The following is a 17,198-nucleotide window of genomic DNA, read 5'->3' as shown; positions in this document are numbered from 1 at the left end:
ATACAAAAGCTACCTAATATTAATTCATCTGATAAAATGGTATGGTGCTTTTAATAAAATATTGAGAACTAGGTAATTCCATGAATTTCTCTTCTGCTTTATTATACACCCGTTAAGATAAGAACACTGCATTTTACTTTACCTGCCATACCCATCCTTTGGCTAGGTTACTGACATCATTACCTTCTCTCCCTAAATTTTTTTAGCAATGTACTTCAATTTCTTTTCAGAAATAGGGAGGATACAAATGGTTCTGTATCCTTCTATAAAAATAAGTATACCAACCACTTCACTAAGTTTTGTTTTTTTGTTTCTTTGGTTTTTTTGCGGTACGCGGGCCTCTCACTGCTGTGGCCTCTCCCGTTGCGGAGCACAGGCTCCGGACGCACAGGCTCAGCGGCCATGGCTCAGGGGCCCAGCCGCTCGGCGGCATGTGGGATCTTCCCGGACCGGGGCACGAACCCGTGTCCCCTGCATCGGCAGGTGGACTCTCAACCACTGCGCCACCAGGGAAGCCCCACTTCACTAAGTTTTAAGAATAAATATAACACTGTAGAAGAACACTGTGTATATTACATCGTACAATATTAAGTGCAAGATGGTGGAGTGCTGCAGTTTCTTAAAAATTCCGACCACCTGTACTTCATAAAGCATCAGCAGCAAAGTACATGTTGTCTATATCAAGGCAGTTCAATCCCTTCTTTTTTTCCCCTGTTAAAATTAATCTTTGAAAAGGCTGTACATTTTGCAGAATAATTAAGCCAGAAATGATCCCTTTCTTCACCTTTATGCTTTAAGCAGATGCCAAGATCAAATAAGAGCTAAGATAATTAAGAATCATATCTTGTTAAACTTGTAATGTGTACAGATGGCATTAGGAACACAATCACATTTTGAAAATAAGTTTATAAATATTATTCTGAAAATCATGACTTTAAACAACTGAAAATATTTTTAAGACTATACTATGTCCCTCTTAAAGTTCTCCTTAAAGGGAACAACTTTCTCATGAGTTCTAAAACTGATACAGTATAAAGGGTAATAAGTTGTTTTAACAACATTTCAGAATTAAAATTCTGAAATAAACAGAAAATAATGACTAAGAATATTCTAAAAGAGGTGCATTATATCACCGGGTTTTAAAACATTCTTGAGAGTCATTTCAACGCCCAATCCCAAATCCTAAAAACATTATTATAGTATCACCTCACACATAAAAATACAGGACTTAACACATATCCATTACTGCTAATAAGATTCCAGCTGGTTAACAATGGATAAAGAATGTCCATACCATATCACGGTGCTCCAGGTTAGCCCCACATTTAAGCAGTTCTTCCACAATGTGCAGGTGCCCTTCTTTTGACGCTGATATAAGTGCTGTCCAGTTATCCTTGAACACACAGACACAAATGTTATCATTTCAAAACCAAAAATAACATTCCAAAGTGAGGAAAAATAAATGTGAATTTATATACCAGACGATCATGCCAAATTGACATGATCCAACCCACTCTAAACTACTCTGAAATTACACTGAAGCATAAGCTCTGTTAAGAATTTATCTGTCTACCTGTATGACTACAATGGTGTAAAAAGTTTCACAACTGCTTGTTCAGTCTTTTCACCGGACTTCTAATCACATACTGTGTTTTTCAAAAAGGAGAAAAGATGACTATCAAAACCTCAAAGCTAACCCTTGTGGTTAGCAACCATTACTATAAGTTGAAAGTAAAGAGCCTGCAATCAGATTTAAGAGCACATTTACAAACTATTAAAGAGATCCCATATGATGAGTTTAGAAACTGTATGATAAAGAACTATTCTTTATTTTTTTAAATAAAGCCTACAAGTATCCTATCCTAACTTTTATCCATGAGTGTACTATAAATTAACTCAAATGATCACTCAATTAAAATCACCAATTTAATATCATCAATTTGAATCATAAAAACAAACAGAAAAACAGATGTAGCTGTGTGACCCTGAAAAATAATTCCTGGGAAACAGAGAAAGTAAGCCTCTTGGAATAGTGATTTATCCCTCATAAACGATATCAGAAGGGACCACATCTTTCTGGCTTATCATATGTGATATTTATAATAATAAGATACCATTATGGGGAGTTACTTAACAATATGACTCATACATATCTTCTAGGCAGGCATTTAATTTTAAGTATATGTGCTCCCTATTCAACCAGTGCCATCTATACATAAAAAAACCTGAAGAGCTGAGAATTTTCACTGAAAGTAAAAATTTCTCTCCTGTTATTACCCCTTTTAAAAAATTGAGTTAGACTATTACTAGGCAAAGTTGAGATACAGAAGAAGTATAATCTACAATCTATTACTTCTGAATCATTTCTTAAAAGCAAAGTTAAGGAAAAGAAAAAGACAAATGAGGAAATTATTTCAATATATACCAAATCTTCCAGATTGCAATTAGCTCCATTCTTAATTAATTCTTTCACTATTTCCAGATTGCCTTGTTCAGCAGCTATCATCAGTGGAGTCTGGCCACACTGGAGGTATAAAAGACACAGAGAACTTGTCAAGATGCTGTACTTTAGCTGAAATACCAGTTAATTACAGCACACTGACTTTTTCCTGATGTTATGTTAAGCGCTATTTATAGTATTTCACTAATTTAGAAACACCTCTGAATTCTTAAGTTCTCAGATTACTAATAATGTAAAAGTCAAAGAGAAAATGAGACTTTCTTTATGACAGCATTAGCAGTCTGTTTTTGGCACTGCAATTTTATTCAAAATAAGTAAGCATGAATAATACTAGGCACTGAAAAGTAATTACCACGATGTATATAAAAATCTTAGGATATCTGTGGTAACCAAATTCTCTACCAATACAGTTAGAATATGATATAGAATGTGGTTTTATTGTACGTATAAGATGTTTTATCAGGACTGGAGAGAGGAAAGTAAAGCAATAAATAAAAACAATACAGGTGCTGTATATACTATGTAGTTTTTTTAAGCCTTCCCTTATAACCTTAATTCATTAAACTAAAGCCCCTACTAGCTACATCAGAGCTGCCCAGCCTGTGCCTAGAATGAGTCACAGCATAAGCTACAGTGCTCCCCAGCCCTGAGACAGCAGGGCAGGGCCTGGGCAGCGGGATCCTGGGACAGGTTCCCTCCAGCAGCAAGCCTCGGCTACTGCCAAGTGCAGCACACACATTATCATTTTCTGTACATGCCGTGATATCAAACAGGTTAGAAGCACTGGGTTAAAGGTGCTGAAACATACTAAGGTATATGAAAATTACACCAAAAACTAAGTTCAATTAGAGAAATATTTATCTAAGCACCTACTTACTGAATGTGTATCAGTGGGGGGGAAACATCAGTGATTTTTTAAAATGCTAATCTGACAATATTCCACTGCTTAAAACCCTCAGTGGTTTCCTCCTGCCCTTTTGGATGAGAACCAAAATCCTTACGTGGCCTGTGGTCTAATGATGGAGAGACGACAGCAGGCCTACCTTGAAACCTGTGCCAGGCCATTCCCTCCTCACCAATGTGCCCTCAAGCTCTTTCCCACCTCGGGGCCCTCAGACAGAGTCTTCCCTCTACCCCACCCAGTTAACCCACCAGCCACCCGGCAGCTCTTGGGTCAAACATCAACCCCTTAGGGAAGCCTTGCTGACCCTCTAGTTTCATTTCCTAAACTAACCCTTGTCTGGAATTACACATTCATGTGTGTGATTAACAACTGATTACTGTGTTTCCTCTAAAGGCCCTAAACTCCCAGAGGGTGGGAAGCAGGTCTGTTTTGTTTGTTTAGTACTGTACACCCCCAGCGTGAGGTAAAGTGGCTGCCACACAGGTACTCAAATATTTATTGAGTAAATGAGTGAGCGAAGTCTGAAAGAATTTAAAAATCCACTAACGGCAACATACAAACATGGAAATAATTATAGTTAACAGGCAATATGCAACAGATGCTACTATAAGAATACAAGTAAAGAGAAACACAAATACTGAGTTAAAGCACAAAAGTAAACTGAATTAAATCATATAATGATGGATACTAAATTATATGTGGTAGTCACCTGTCATTCAACCAGAGTCATTAGGGAATGAGATATTATGCATAAATAGATTTTCCAGGTGAAAAAGTTTATCCTTTAAATATTAAATTTGATTATAACTTTTATGATTACCATTTTCTAAAAAGTAATACACACATTGCTACTTGTTAAACAGACTAACTTAAACACTATGTTTATGATTCTGAGTCATACCTACAGACATCAATTATTACACCAGGCTTGCCTCCGTGAGCTCTAATGTCTTTGAGTTACTTTCTACAGCATGTTTCTCCCTTCTGATTAGATTAACTGGGATAAAAAGTGAAATATCAAAATCAACGGTATAATATATAAATTAAAACCAACTAATTGGCTCTATGGCCCTAAGGATATATGACTTGTACATCAGTTTTCAAAATTGTAATTCCCAAGACTCAGGAGCTTTCTGTTTACTTTCTGGGGTCACAGTCACATTTCAGATAGTTCACAAAGACAGGTGCTCTTAGAGTATGAGGGAAAAAATAAGTCAGATGTGTATTAAAATCCATAACACAAATAAGACAGATGGTGTAAACGTGATTAACTGAAACAAGCCAAATGAAAGACTTGAATAGTCATAACTTGCTCTTGCAGAAACTATTAGTTGTCTACCCAGTATCTAGGGCTACAGGATTTTGTTGGGGGTGGCAGCATGCTCAGCTAAAAACACCTACATTGTTCAGCCTTACTTGCAGTTGGAAATAATCCACGGCACCACTCTGGCTAGGTCTCCCAGGAAGGCTCAGTAATTAGACTAACTCGGCTGGCCCGTTCCCTTTTCCTTCTTGTCTGATATGTGGACACAATGCTGCAGTTGTATCAAGACAGCTGATGTGAAGTAACAAGCACACAGAGAGGAGTGGCCAGAAGGGCAGGAGGAGCCTGGGAAGATATCCTGACGCCATCATATCAGCCTTGGAATGTCTCCTCCAGCTTGTCATTACATGAGAAAAATAAGATCTTAATTTGATTAAGCCACTATTTGGGGAGCTGTTACATGCAGTCCAAAGCAATCTTTAACCTTCTGTAGCTACATTACCCAAATAGATAAGTGATTTTCAGGAAAGCCTGCCATTAAGTTTTATTAAATCCCTTAAGGTAGAAGGATATTTACCTTATAAGTTGTGCCTTATCACAAAACATATTTATTCTACTAGTCCTTGCTTAGCCAATCTAGTAACTACAGTTGTGGAGACAGAGTGACTTAGAAACAGTCATGATGACTTTACTCTTTCACTTCAATATGAATCACTAAAGGGCCCTCCCCTACCTAACCCCACATACACATCCCAGCAAATCCCAAACCCATTTCTTTCCAAAAAGTACAGGATCACATAACTCATATAATACTCTATTGATAATGACCTCAAGCCAAAACACCAAAACAGAACACTGCGCGCCAACTAAGGTTCCGCACAACAGCTATCATATTTTATCTCAGCTTCCCAGAAGCTACAATGCAAAAACATCTCCTATTCAGCATCTTTTTGCTCTTCCCAGTTCCTAGGTAGTCCCACTTCTATTTATTCAGGTGTACTGGGCCTAGATAACCACTGCCCTTTAAAGCAGTCACCTTTGGAGGATTAACTGTAGTGAAATAATTGTAGTGAAACTAGAACATTTTAAAATTCTCCTTTGAAGCTTCCTTCAGGGTCTACATTTGTAACCACGTAACAAAATTCACCTCCTGAATTTAGAGCCCTGTTTCATTTTCTCAGACAGGGAATAATGTCCAACCTCAACACTATATCCGTGTATCAAGGAGAGCTGAGAGTGCTCTTTTCAAAAATAAAGTTAAATTAAATGAAAGCCCTTCACTGATCTACAAAGGGCAAAGACTTGCCATCATTGAGAACATTCAGAGGCCAAGAGATTTATCTAGTTTACAAATAAAGTAGAAAAAAAAAAAGGAAGGAAATTAGCATTTATTAATTGCAGCCCATCATATGCTAAGCACAGCATCGGGCAATCTTCCCCACATTATTTTATGTTATTGATGTAACATTTAAGAAACTTTTTGAAAACTGATAACCAAACATATTAACATGAGGTAATTAAGTACTTCACTTTTTAAAGGCAAGAAAGAGGGAAGAAGGTCTAAGCAACTTTTTAGAATTCTATAAAAATTAAATTTAATCAGAAGCTGTAGAAGCAAAATGCTAAAAAAGGCCTTGAGAAAGCTACTTTCTCCACAACCTTCACATTAAGCCATAATGTAAAAATCCCAGGTTGCTTCAAAGTATTATTTTAAAAATCCAATTTTAATTTATTGAATACTAAACTAGATGTAAATATCACTAATAACCATTAAATGCTACTGCACGCATGATAAGTTAAGCTCTAAACCAAATACACTTCATTCTTTGTAAGATTAATTTAAGTTTATGCTTATTATGTGCTATTTTTCTCCTTCCAAGTGAAGCTATTTTCTCAATATTCCCAAAGAAACTGTCTATGAAATAAAACTTAATCTTTTTAAACTATCATTTTATTATTCCAAATATGCTAATATATGCTAATAAAAGGACTACTTCCATAAGCAGTTCTTTTATAACAATGAACAATCTCCAATTATTAATTTTATCTCATTTATGCATAACAATTATCGACTATTCAAAACCATAGAAGGGAATAATGATGTCAACTAACCAAAATATAGTTTGTTCAATATAGAAACACTGAAGATATAGACACTATCATTAGATGAACTTATGCTTAAGACTCAAAGACAAAAGAGCATGAACAGATCATAGCTTGTTTGAAGTCAAACAGAATGGGTTCAATTTGGATTTCACCAGGTAATATCTTGGATAGGAAACTGAAGGATTAAGTCATTTATCTGTAAGTCAAGATAAATAAGAGTATAATTTTTTATGGAGTTTCTATGCAAATTAAATGAGCTAAATATATAGAACTATTACCATATCTGCATAAATAGTCAATAAAAACAATAGCTATCATCAATGTATTGCAATAACAAAAATTTTATATCACGATTTCTTTAACGAGAGCTAACATTTAATAAAATTAGGTACCCCATGTCAAAAATAATAATAATAATAAAGAAATAACTGTTGATTCAGCAGCTTTCAAAACATTTATAATATTTGCATACCCATGTTCATAGCAGCAGGATCCACAACAGCAAAGAGGAGGAAACAACCCAACTGTCTACCAATGGATAAGTGGATAAACACACCGTGGTACATACATATAATGGAATACTATTCAGCTTGAATAAGGAAGGAAATCTTGTCACATGCTACGACATGGATGAACCTCAAGGATATTACACTAAACGAAATAAGCCAGTCACAAAAAGACAAACACTGTACAGTTCCACTTCTATGAAGTACCTAGAGTAGTCAAATTCATAAAGACAGAAAGTATAATGGTGGTTACCAGGGCCTGGGGTCGGGGGAATAGGGAGTCGTATAATAGATATGGAGTTTCAGATTTGAAGAAGTTCTGGAAGTATTTCACATGTGAGTTACTTAACACTACTGAACACCACTGAACTGTACACTTAAGAATGGTTAAGATGGTAAATTTTATGTTTTTTCCCCACTGTAAAAAAAAAATCATAAAACTCTGCATGTCTACACACACAGATACATATATGTGCACACATATACACATATACACACATATACATTTGTGTAAAACTAAAATCAGTCCATGTTCATCTTATTCTCTGGTCAGAAAAAAAAATTACACTGTATTGAAATACAGTCCTAAGAAAAAGGATTATTTTTCTTAAGTTTTATAAAACATACATATTTGCCACTTAAAAAATTCATACAATAAGTTTATTAGCCCCTAAAATGTTGCAGCTTGGCTGTTCACAATAAAATAATCAACATTTTGTTTGCTTGTATTGTTGAAAAGAAATATCTAATACGAGTTAATGAAAATGATGAATATATACTTCCCTGTCTTATTAAACAGAACACACGACCTATTTAAGTATCTGTTAAAGATTTAAGTCTTTAAAATCCCAAGGCGTGTGGAATGAACAACTCGGGAAGAGGGTTGAGGCTCCAGAAAAGAAAATATTTCAGAAAGTCCTAATTTTGTCTGGTTAATCTTTTTTTTTTTTTTTTTTTGGTTAATCTGCTTATAAGAAGATTGGGTCTAGAAGCTCTTCTAAAGTTTCCTAGAAACACTTTTGATTTCAGTAATTAAACTTCTTGAAGGGTGACTGTTCTATCTGGAAAAAAGCCAAACATAAGTCTCAGTCATAAAGCATAAATTCAATATTCAATCATTTATATAAGTTCAAATGTATTCCAACAATACAGAATTCAAAGCACTTTTAACTATAAGAAATTATATCATTACTGAGGGTGAGAACTACAAATTTCTTACTTACCTTTATCCTTAGCACAGTGCCTCATACATAGTGGGTAGTCAACAAATATTTGTAAGAAGAATTTAATTTTAGAAACTTGGTCTTACCTCATTTCTCTCATCTACATCCTTGCATTTTTCAAGAAGAGCTTTCAAAGCAGGAATGTTTTCTTCTTCTACATAATTTATTACGCTCTGTGATATGAGAACTGACATTTTCACAGAAAGCTACAATACCTGTTAAATCAGATCATAATTTGGGATTAGGAAAAAAAAGTTACTACTAACTACATTACTTTCTTGACCTTAAACTTGTACAATTACACCTCCATTGGCAGGAGTAAAAACAAGGCCCCATAGCTCAGCTCTCAAAATGTCCACCCCTCTCCTCCCAAGACTCACCCTCATCTCTCTCTTAACTCATCCAAACCCCAAACTCCAGACCCACCCCCCAAACCCTCCTCCTCACCACCACCCACAAATAAAAGCAAGCGCTCCACGGCCTCTCCTGCTACGTTCTCCATCTCAGTAAACGGCCACTCCAGCTCCATTCTTCCAAGGTCAAAACCTTGGAATTATCCATGACTTATCTCGTCCCTTTACACTCTACATTCAATCTATTAGCAAATCCTCTGGTTCTACCTATAAAACGTATTTCAAATCTGGTCACTACTCACCACCTCCATCACAACCACCCTGGTCCAGCCACCGTGACCTCTCACCTAGATCCCAACTGCTCTCCCCTCCTCCATGTTGCCTTTCCCAGGGTCTACCCTCCACAAGGCAACCAGGTGATCTTTTGAAAATGTAAGTTGGACCAGAGCTTCTTAAATCATAATATACATCAGAATCACCTAGAGCTTGTAAAACACAAATGCCTGGGCCCTTCCCTCAGAGATTCTGACAAGTAGGTCCTGGTGCAGCCCCTGTATCTGTATCTTTAACACGCTCCACACACCTGCCTTTGCTCAATTTGCTCCCTGCATTTGGAACACCACTCCTAAATCACTGAGCTGCATCTTGGCCATCCTGTGCTCAAAACCCCCCAACAGTCGTCCTCTCACTCGAAATAAAAACCCCAATTCCTTATCATAGCCCAAAAGGCCCTGCCTGACCTATTCCAGCCCCTCTCCATGTCCCTGAGCTTACCTACCACTCTCTTTCGCCTTCATTTTGCTAAGGCTACCCAGGGTTTCTGTTCCAACGTCACCTGATCAGAGCGTCCCTGACCACTGTGTACGAGACAGCCACCACCCCCACTATCGGTCCTCATTACATCGTCCCGCCTTGCTTTTCCATGCAGCACTTACTTAGCATCACTCAAGAAACCTTTGTGTTTTGCTTTCTGGGTTTTTCGTCTGCCTCCTCATCGTCCACCCCGCCTCCAAAATGCAGCCCAACGGGAGTAGAGACTATTCCTGTTTTGTTTGATGCTGAATCCCCAGCATGTAGAACAGTGCCTGGCATACAGCAGACACCAATATCTAAGAATGAATGAGCATGCCTACACCGATGCACCCACCTGGAATTCTTCACCCATCTTTAACTTTCTAACAAATGGAAACATTCCTTCAAATTCCACCTCAGGGGGATCCTCCTCTGGAACCTCCTCCCCCTTCCTTCCCCTCACCCTGTCCTACCCCGCCCTGGTCAGTTTCACCCAGTACACCTATATGTTATGCATATCTGCAGTATTACACTTATAATAACGTATCACAATTATTAATTTACTTTGAAATCCTTGAAAACAAGATCATGTCTTACCTTTTCATCCTCAGCAACTAAGGAAAGGCTTGGTACATCGCCATTAAATGGTTACGGAATTAACAGGAATATTTTATAATTACAGAGGCTATGTGCACCCTAAATTTTAATGTTACACCTGGTGAATCTGGTTAAGGTGTAAAACAGAGTTCTTTGTACTACTCTTACAAGTCTTCTGTAAGTTTGCAATTACTTTAAAATAAAAATTTTAAACACACATGCAAATGTCTGACAAAGCCCTTATTTAGATCAAATATTTTTCCTCACTATAATATCACACAAGACTGGAATGAGCATAGTAAAGAAAAGTAGTTATAGACATTGACCTCAGTTGTTAAGAAGAAAAAATAAATCGAAAGTCTTAAGATCTTCAAACCTTGTTACCTCTCTCCCCCAATCTGTTATGTGGATGGTATGTGTATCACCTTGAGATACATAAAACTTTAAAAGTTATCACTCATAGATTGTGACTAATAGTAAAAGACTTCAGACTTAGATCCTTTTAGACTAAGATTAAGCAGAAAATGGTAATAGTAAAAAAAAAAAAAAATTGAAGCTGCCTGGCCTTAAGCCACCTGAAAGATATTCTTTAAACGAATCTATTAAGGAAAGGTGATCTACCTTTGTCATACAGTTTTGAGAAAATGCAATTCTACACAGCCATAATTGAATAACAGTTCGATCTAACAGTAGTCTGTTGGAAGTCTATAATTTACAATGCTTCAGGTTATCACTGACAAGTTGAATAATACACTGTTTCTGCCCTATGGAGACTTAGGGCTCTTTAAAGTACTGGAGGATAAAAGAGATGACTGGGGGAAGAGAGAAATGGCTGAAATAAAATTGGTTGGCTGAAGTCGGGCGATGGGCACATGAGGGTTCATTACGATACTCTACTTTGTGTACTTAGGGGGAAATATTAGAGCAGGCTTTGCTGATCGTTCAGCATTACACGCCTGGAATTCCGGTAATCTCTGCATTCATCCACCCATCCCTTCTTTACTGTTAAGTTTCTTTTTTTTTTTTTTTTTTTTTAACATCTTTATTGGAGTATAATTGCTTTACAGTGGTGTGTTAGTTTCTGCTTCATAACAAAGTGAATCAGCTATACATATACATATGTTCCCATATCTCTTCCCTCTTCCGTCTCCCTCCCTCCCACCCTCCCTATCCCACCCCTCTAGGTGGTCACAAACCACCTAGCAGATCTCCCTGTGCTACAAGGCTGCTTTCTTAATGGGAGGAACTTCACAAGTCCTACCTTCACAAATTCAGAAGCACCTAAAACAGTTTCTTGTGCATATTAAAGAATTGTTAAATGTTTCCTGAATTGAATTTGATCGTCACATCACATTTATTAGTTTAACAGGAGAAAACAGTCTACCACACTGACAGTTATAAAATGATTCCCATGAGTCAGGCTTCTAACAAATCAAGAATTTGATCTCAAGTGTGCCCAGTAAATCAGATTATGTTCTTCAATGGCCAGGTCTCCCAATCCCTCCCTCAGAGGCTTCACTTTTGATTAGCCGTGCTTCCCCTCTTAAATAAATCCTTTCAACAGGTTCCATTCTCACCTAAAAACGAATACCCTCACCCCCCCACAACCCATCCTCGGCTCTCGTCATTCTCAGAAATGCCCTGTCAGCTTCAAGCCATCCTCCCCCTCCCCCTCCCCCTCACAGGACCAGGCTCTCCTCTCCATCATCCCGACCCACCGACAGACAGCATAGAGGTCTCAATTTAAAAGTCACTTCCCCCAGTGAGGTCTCCCTGACCGCCCACTCCCCTCCCAGACCAGCTTAGGGCTTCCCCTCTCCCTCCTTCTTTCTCAGTCTTCCTTAAAGATACACTGCACTTCGTTGCAGTGACTGTGCTCCCAGGCAGGAAGCATGTCTGGTTTGGTCACCACTGTTTCCCCCACGCCTGACACGTTTCCAGGAACAAAGGACAGGCTCAACAGGCATCAGGTGAACGAAGGCAGCCCAGGGCGCAAGGCCTCATCTGTTCTGCAAATATTTCTGGGGCACCATCATGTGCAAGGCCCACGACAGCCTTTACTGGATTCCTATCAAGCCTTCAACAGGCTTACCGTTCACTAGGAGACATAAAAGAACTTCATCACGAAAAGAGCATTTACACGTCACCTTAGAGTTTATGAGATGCTTTTATATCTATGATCTATTTGATTTTCCAATAATCTTAAGTATTATCTCTCATTTTACAGATGAGAAAACAGGTTTCATACACAAGTAATTTGCCCAACATAATTCAAAAAGCAAATGTGTACTATCCAGATAAATCCAAGTCATAATTTAAGGTAGGACAGTGCTGGAGAAACCCAAGGTCCTATGAGAGCTCCGAAGAGAAGTTCCTACTCTTACTGGAATACCACGGAAGTATCACTTTGTGTTGATCCCTGAAGAATGGGTCCACTGGTGGGAAATGAAAGAAGGGCATACCAGGCAGAAGGGACAGAATGAACACAGAGAGTGCTGAGTGACTATGCAGTGTATGTCCAGGAAACAATGAACAGCGTGGATAGGGAACGTAAGTAAAAAGTTAGAGCTACGACTGGAAAGTGAGGGTGGTTAGATCTGTAATCTCTGCGAGATAAGGGCTGTCTCTCTTTTGTTCTTATGTCCCCAGAACCTATTACAGGTCCAGAGCAAGTAGAAACATCAAAGATAACTGCCAAACTGAGTAACTGTATAGGTATACTAAACATGCCTCTTCTGTAGGACTCTGCCTGCCCATAGCTCCCACTACCCTCAAGAGCCATGTTCTCTACCATCAGCCACAACCAGTGATGAGCACATGAGGACACGTGACTGCGCAAAAAGATAAGCTGGGCCAGTCAGATTCCTCTCTCTAGAACTGGAAATTAGAAACCAGAGACCCAGTCATTGCAGACCATGAACAAAACGATACAGTTTTGAGGCAGCCAGTCAGCAGAGAGAGGATCCAACGATGTGAACAGAGAAGACTCCTCATAAGTGAGAAAACAAATGTGGCCCCTGAGAGATCTACAGAAGGTGGAGCTGCCTTAGATCCCGATTTCTTTCCGATTCTCAGTCAGTCCTGCAAATCTCCTTTTCCCTGAGGTAAAAGAGTAAATCTCTGTCCTGTCCCTCGCCTTCTAAACAGCCCTGGCTAATACAGTGGCAAAGAAACTGAGCAAAAGCAGGAAGAGGGGGATGGCACACTCACAGGATCCTAGGAAAACTTTCCCCCAGCAGTGAATGCGGCCCAGAATCGGAACCCTGGATACCAGTCAGACAACCACCACAAGAGCCCACAGGAGAGGGGACAGGCGGTAGGGATGCAGAAGAAATGAGAGATATGAACTTGAACAGTACAAAATCCCCCATATTGGACCCTTTGACCTGCCAAAATATCCAGAAGACAGATTCTGAATGTAGAAATTTTTAAAAATATGTGACCAGAAATGAAAGAACTGGCAAAGATGACTAGATACCAAGCACAGGTGATGAGAGGATGATGGTGCCACTAACAAAAAAAAAAGTGGAGTCCGGAGAAGGTCAGGACTTTCCTCTGTTTGGTTAGTATCCCCTCCTTCCCCACCACTCCTGCATGCTGAATGTGAGGTACTCGAAAAAACCTGGGTTGGAGAATCCACCCAGTTTTTGGAAAAACAGATCTGCAAATCACTCGCACAGAGTGTAAAACAAAGATCCTCATACTTGTGTGCATCAAAGTTACTCAGGAAGCTTGTCAATACACAAAGTCCTTGGGCTTCTCCCCCAGAGGATCCTATTCAGTAGACCTGGGGCGCAGAAACTGACATTTTAACAAGCACCCCAAAATGATTCTGATGAAAGTTTCCACGCTAGCAAAGCTAGAGAACAAAGAACACAACCTTGCCGCTGCATTTCTCACCCTCGGCTCTGCATCAGGTCTCCTAGGGTGCTTTAAAAAAATTTTGATGTCTGCTCTTCAGTGCTGTCAAAGTGGAGACAGTGACAGAACGTATCACAGTCACCTATCTGAAGGGGTGATTCCTGAGCCACACCCCAGGCCGGCTGAATGGGAATTCTGAGGGTAAGGCTAAGAAAGCTACATTTTTAACCAGTGCCCCCTAGCGGCTAGCAAAGATAGCTCCATAAATAGTTATTAATAAAATATTCTTCATTGGTTTAAACCTTACTATGTGTCAAAACAATTTTAAAGAAAAATAATCCAACGTTACTGGCTGACAAATCGCTTCCCTATAAATAAATCAAGGAAGCGTCGTAATCAATGGCTTGCTGACATTTTGCTGATATAACGGCCTGCACAGGACAATGGAGTAATGGAGCCCAATATGAAAGCAAAGGGAGAAAAACCAACCACCTCCTCCGTGGAAGCCCAAGGAAAGAAACCTCGAACGCCTGCCCTAGCGGTACAAGCTAAGGGGGTTCTCGAGGTGGTGGGTGTGCCTGCGGCTGCTCCAAAAAAATAACCAAAAGACACTTGTTTCACTAGCATCCCCCATCTCACCCCCCCCCAAAAGGCTGACCACCTGCGACAGTAAGTCCAAGACCTTCCCGGCGCCCCAGCAAGCGTGGACCCGCCCGGAAAGCCGGACACCGGCCCCCCCGCACCGCGGCCCCGCACCGCCCCCTCCCTCCCCTCCCTTGACCCCGCACACGCACTCGGCCTCGCGGCCCCCTCACCCGGCCACGGCCCCTTCCCCACACCCGGCCTCACCCTTCCTCCGCTCCCTCCTCGCTCTGCCTCGGCCCCCTACACACCCCACCACGGCCCCTCCCTGCCGACCACCACACTGACCGTCTCAGAACCTGGCCCAAGGACGGCTTCCACAGCTCCGGCGGAAAGGACCCGCTTTGCCGCAGGCGCTGTCAGAAGACTAGAAAGGGAGAGACTGCGGCTTTCAGCGCGTCGCCCTCACCGTAGCCGGCAGCCATTTTAACCCCCCGTCTCCGCAAACTGACAGATCACGTGACCCTGGGTGAGGGGGCGGGGCTTCGTGTGGCCACGCCCCGTGTCTGTCTGCGGAGCCCGAAGGAGGCGGGGTTGGGTGGGGCTGCTGGCGCCGGCTGGAGCGCTGCGGGGTAGGCGGGCTGGGGCGAGGGAAGCGAGTCACCCAGCCCTGCCTCCCTCGGCACATTCTCTCTGGCCTCCAAATTTTGGCGTATTTTGGCAAGCGCCCCAGGCAATATTTTCTTCATCTTCAGTGTCACTCTTCATATTATGGCGAGTTTCTTATCCCAGTTCACCATTACCATCAAAGCTTATGCAGAGAAATAAACGGCAAGTATAACTTCAAACGACTCTGCAAACATATTGCGAAGGGAGGCTAGCTGAAATCCCGTCCTCCTGAACCCAGAACACCTGTGGGATCTAATCTCCCGGCCCAGAGAGCCCACCGCCTCCCCCGCTTCCTCACTCCCCGCTCTGCAGCCCGGCAGACCGTCCTTACCCGGGTCTCTGCAGAAGGAACCTCTGACCTGCTGGCGGCCAAGTGTGATTGACCACTTTTCCACTCACAGTTTCCCTCGCGACTCCCTCCTGGAAATGTTCCCCTCCCTCGGCTTCTGTGGCTCTGATTCTCCTCGTTTTCCTCCCATTTCTCTAGCTGCTCCTCTCAGATTTCACCTCCCTTCAAATTGGTTAATGTTTCCAGAATTCAGCTCAAAGCTGGACTCGTCACCCCACCCCCCCCCGACCTGGTGTGATCCTCCTGTCCTGACACTGTCGGGGGACCTGACTCCTGCCCCCATCCACCGAGGCAGGAATTGGGAAGTCATGCACCTCCTCCTCCGCCCCTGCCTAATGTCATCCAATCAGCCCACACCGCCTGATTGCAGCCACTTTCATCACCCCTGAGCTGCTTAAAGGCTTCAGAAGCTCCCCACCAGGACTACATATCAAAGGCCCCCAACTACCCACCCTGCCTCTGCTGGTGCCCCACTAACCGTCTCCCCAGGAGATTGGGGATCATGTCACTTCTTTGATTAAACTCCTCAGCAGCCTTCCATTTCCATAGAACAGATTCCCAAATAGTACTTAACAGGCAAGTCTCCTCTGGAGCTGGCCCCTGCCAGACTTCTTGCCATTGTACTGTCCACCGCTCTCCTCCCGTCCTGCCCCCACCCTAGGCTGGCAAGTTCAGTTCCCGGAACATTGGGCCATATGCTCTTTGTCATCTCCATTTTGTTTCCAAAGTGTTGTTCCCTCTCCCCTGGATATTCTTTCCTGCCTCTTGTCCAGCTGAGTCCAACGGATGAATTCTATTTGTCTTTTAAGAGGCAGCTTTCTGCATGACCTCAACCAGGGTTCATCATCCATCGTCTGTATTCACCTTCTTACTCCACAGTCCTGGGGCACAGTAGGTATTCCAAAAGTATGTGTTAAAGCATATTTAACCGGTTTCCATGTCTCTCCCCCACTATAAGGTTCACTCCATTCTTACTCCACACCAGCTTCCCTCACCCTGTTTAGAGCAGTGTGTGGCCTTGGAAAGCCTTTAAGGAAGAAAGAGCACCGTTTACGTCTTCGTCACACGCTTCGGGGTGTCCTCTCGTTGTGCACGCATGCCACACCAACATCTGATGGAGCCACATGTTGGCCCCTTGTTGGCTTTTTCCATGAGTTGCCAGAGTGATCCATTTCAGATGCTTTTCAATGGTGTCCAAAGTTGGCACATCAAAATCATCTGTAGATCTTTTTAAAAATCAAAACTCGACCCTTGTTGGGGATTTTAAAAATATCTTCCCAGCTGATTCCAACGAAACATCATTCTCAGACGTGGTTCTTGTCCCACTGTGTCCAAATCGGTGACAGCCGATGTGAGTATCCCTTTTCAGTGTCAAGCAGGTTTTTGAGGACCTACACAGTATAGCAGGTGGCCTTTTAGTAGCCACTGGTTGTGAAAGCAACATGGGAATGGGAATCCGTGGTTTCACAGGGATCTATGGCCCCAGCGTGGGAGCCAGTGCCCTCATCATAGGGAACCATCGGAATCATCA

The 17,198-nt window shown here is 41.4% G+C and overlaps 1 protein-coding gene across 5 annotated transcripts in view; it reads right to left on the bottom strand.

Moving 5' to 3' along the window:
• The window catches only part of KIDINS220 (kinase D interacting substrate 220), a 93,030-nt gene extending 77,885 nt beyond the window's left edge, over positions 1-15,145 (bottom strand). For all 5 annotated transcript variants that reach the window (XM_029231899.1, XM_029231895.1, XM_029231897.1 and 2 more), the window contains exons 1-4: positions 14,998-15,145; positions 8,551-8,679; positions 2,426-2,524; positions 1,295-1,393 (exon numbers count right to left, since the gene is read on the bottom strand). In XM_029231899.1, coding sequence (XP_029087732.1) covers positions 1,295-1,393; positions 2,426-2,524; positions 8,551-8,658 — 306 coding nt within the window. In that variant the 5' untranslated portion in view covers positions 8,659-8,679; positions 14,998-15,145. The remainder of the gene's footprint in view (positions 1-1,294; positions 1,394-2,425; positions 2,525-8,550; positions 8,680-14,997) is intronic.
• Positions 15,146-17,198: the final 2,053 nt, after the last annotated feature.

The sequence above is a fragment of the Monodon monoceros genome, unplaced genomic scaffold (genome assembly GCF_005190385.1).
Source record: "Monodon monoceros isolate NGI ecotype Baffin Bay Population unplaced genomic scaffold, NGI_Narwhal_1 Super_Scaffold_19, whole genome shotgun sequence".
In the NCBI taxonomy this organism is placed as follows: domain Eukaryota; kingdom Metazoa; phylum Chordata; class Mammalia; order Artiodactyla; family Monodontidae; genus Monodon; species Monodon monoceros.
This window is presented reverse-complemented; position numbering and strand designations above follow the sequence as displayed.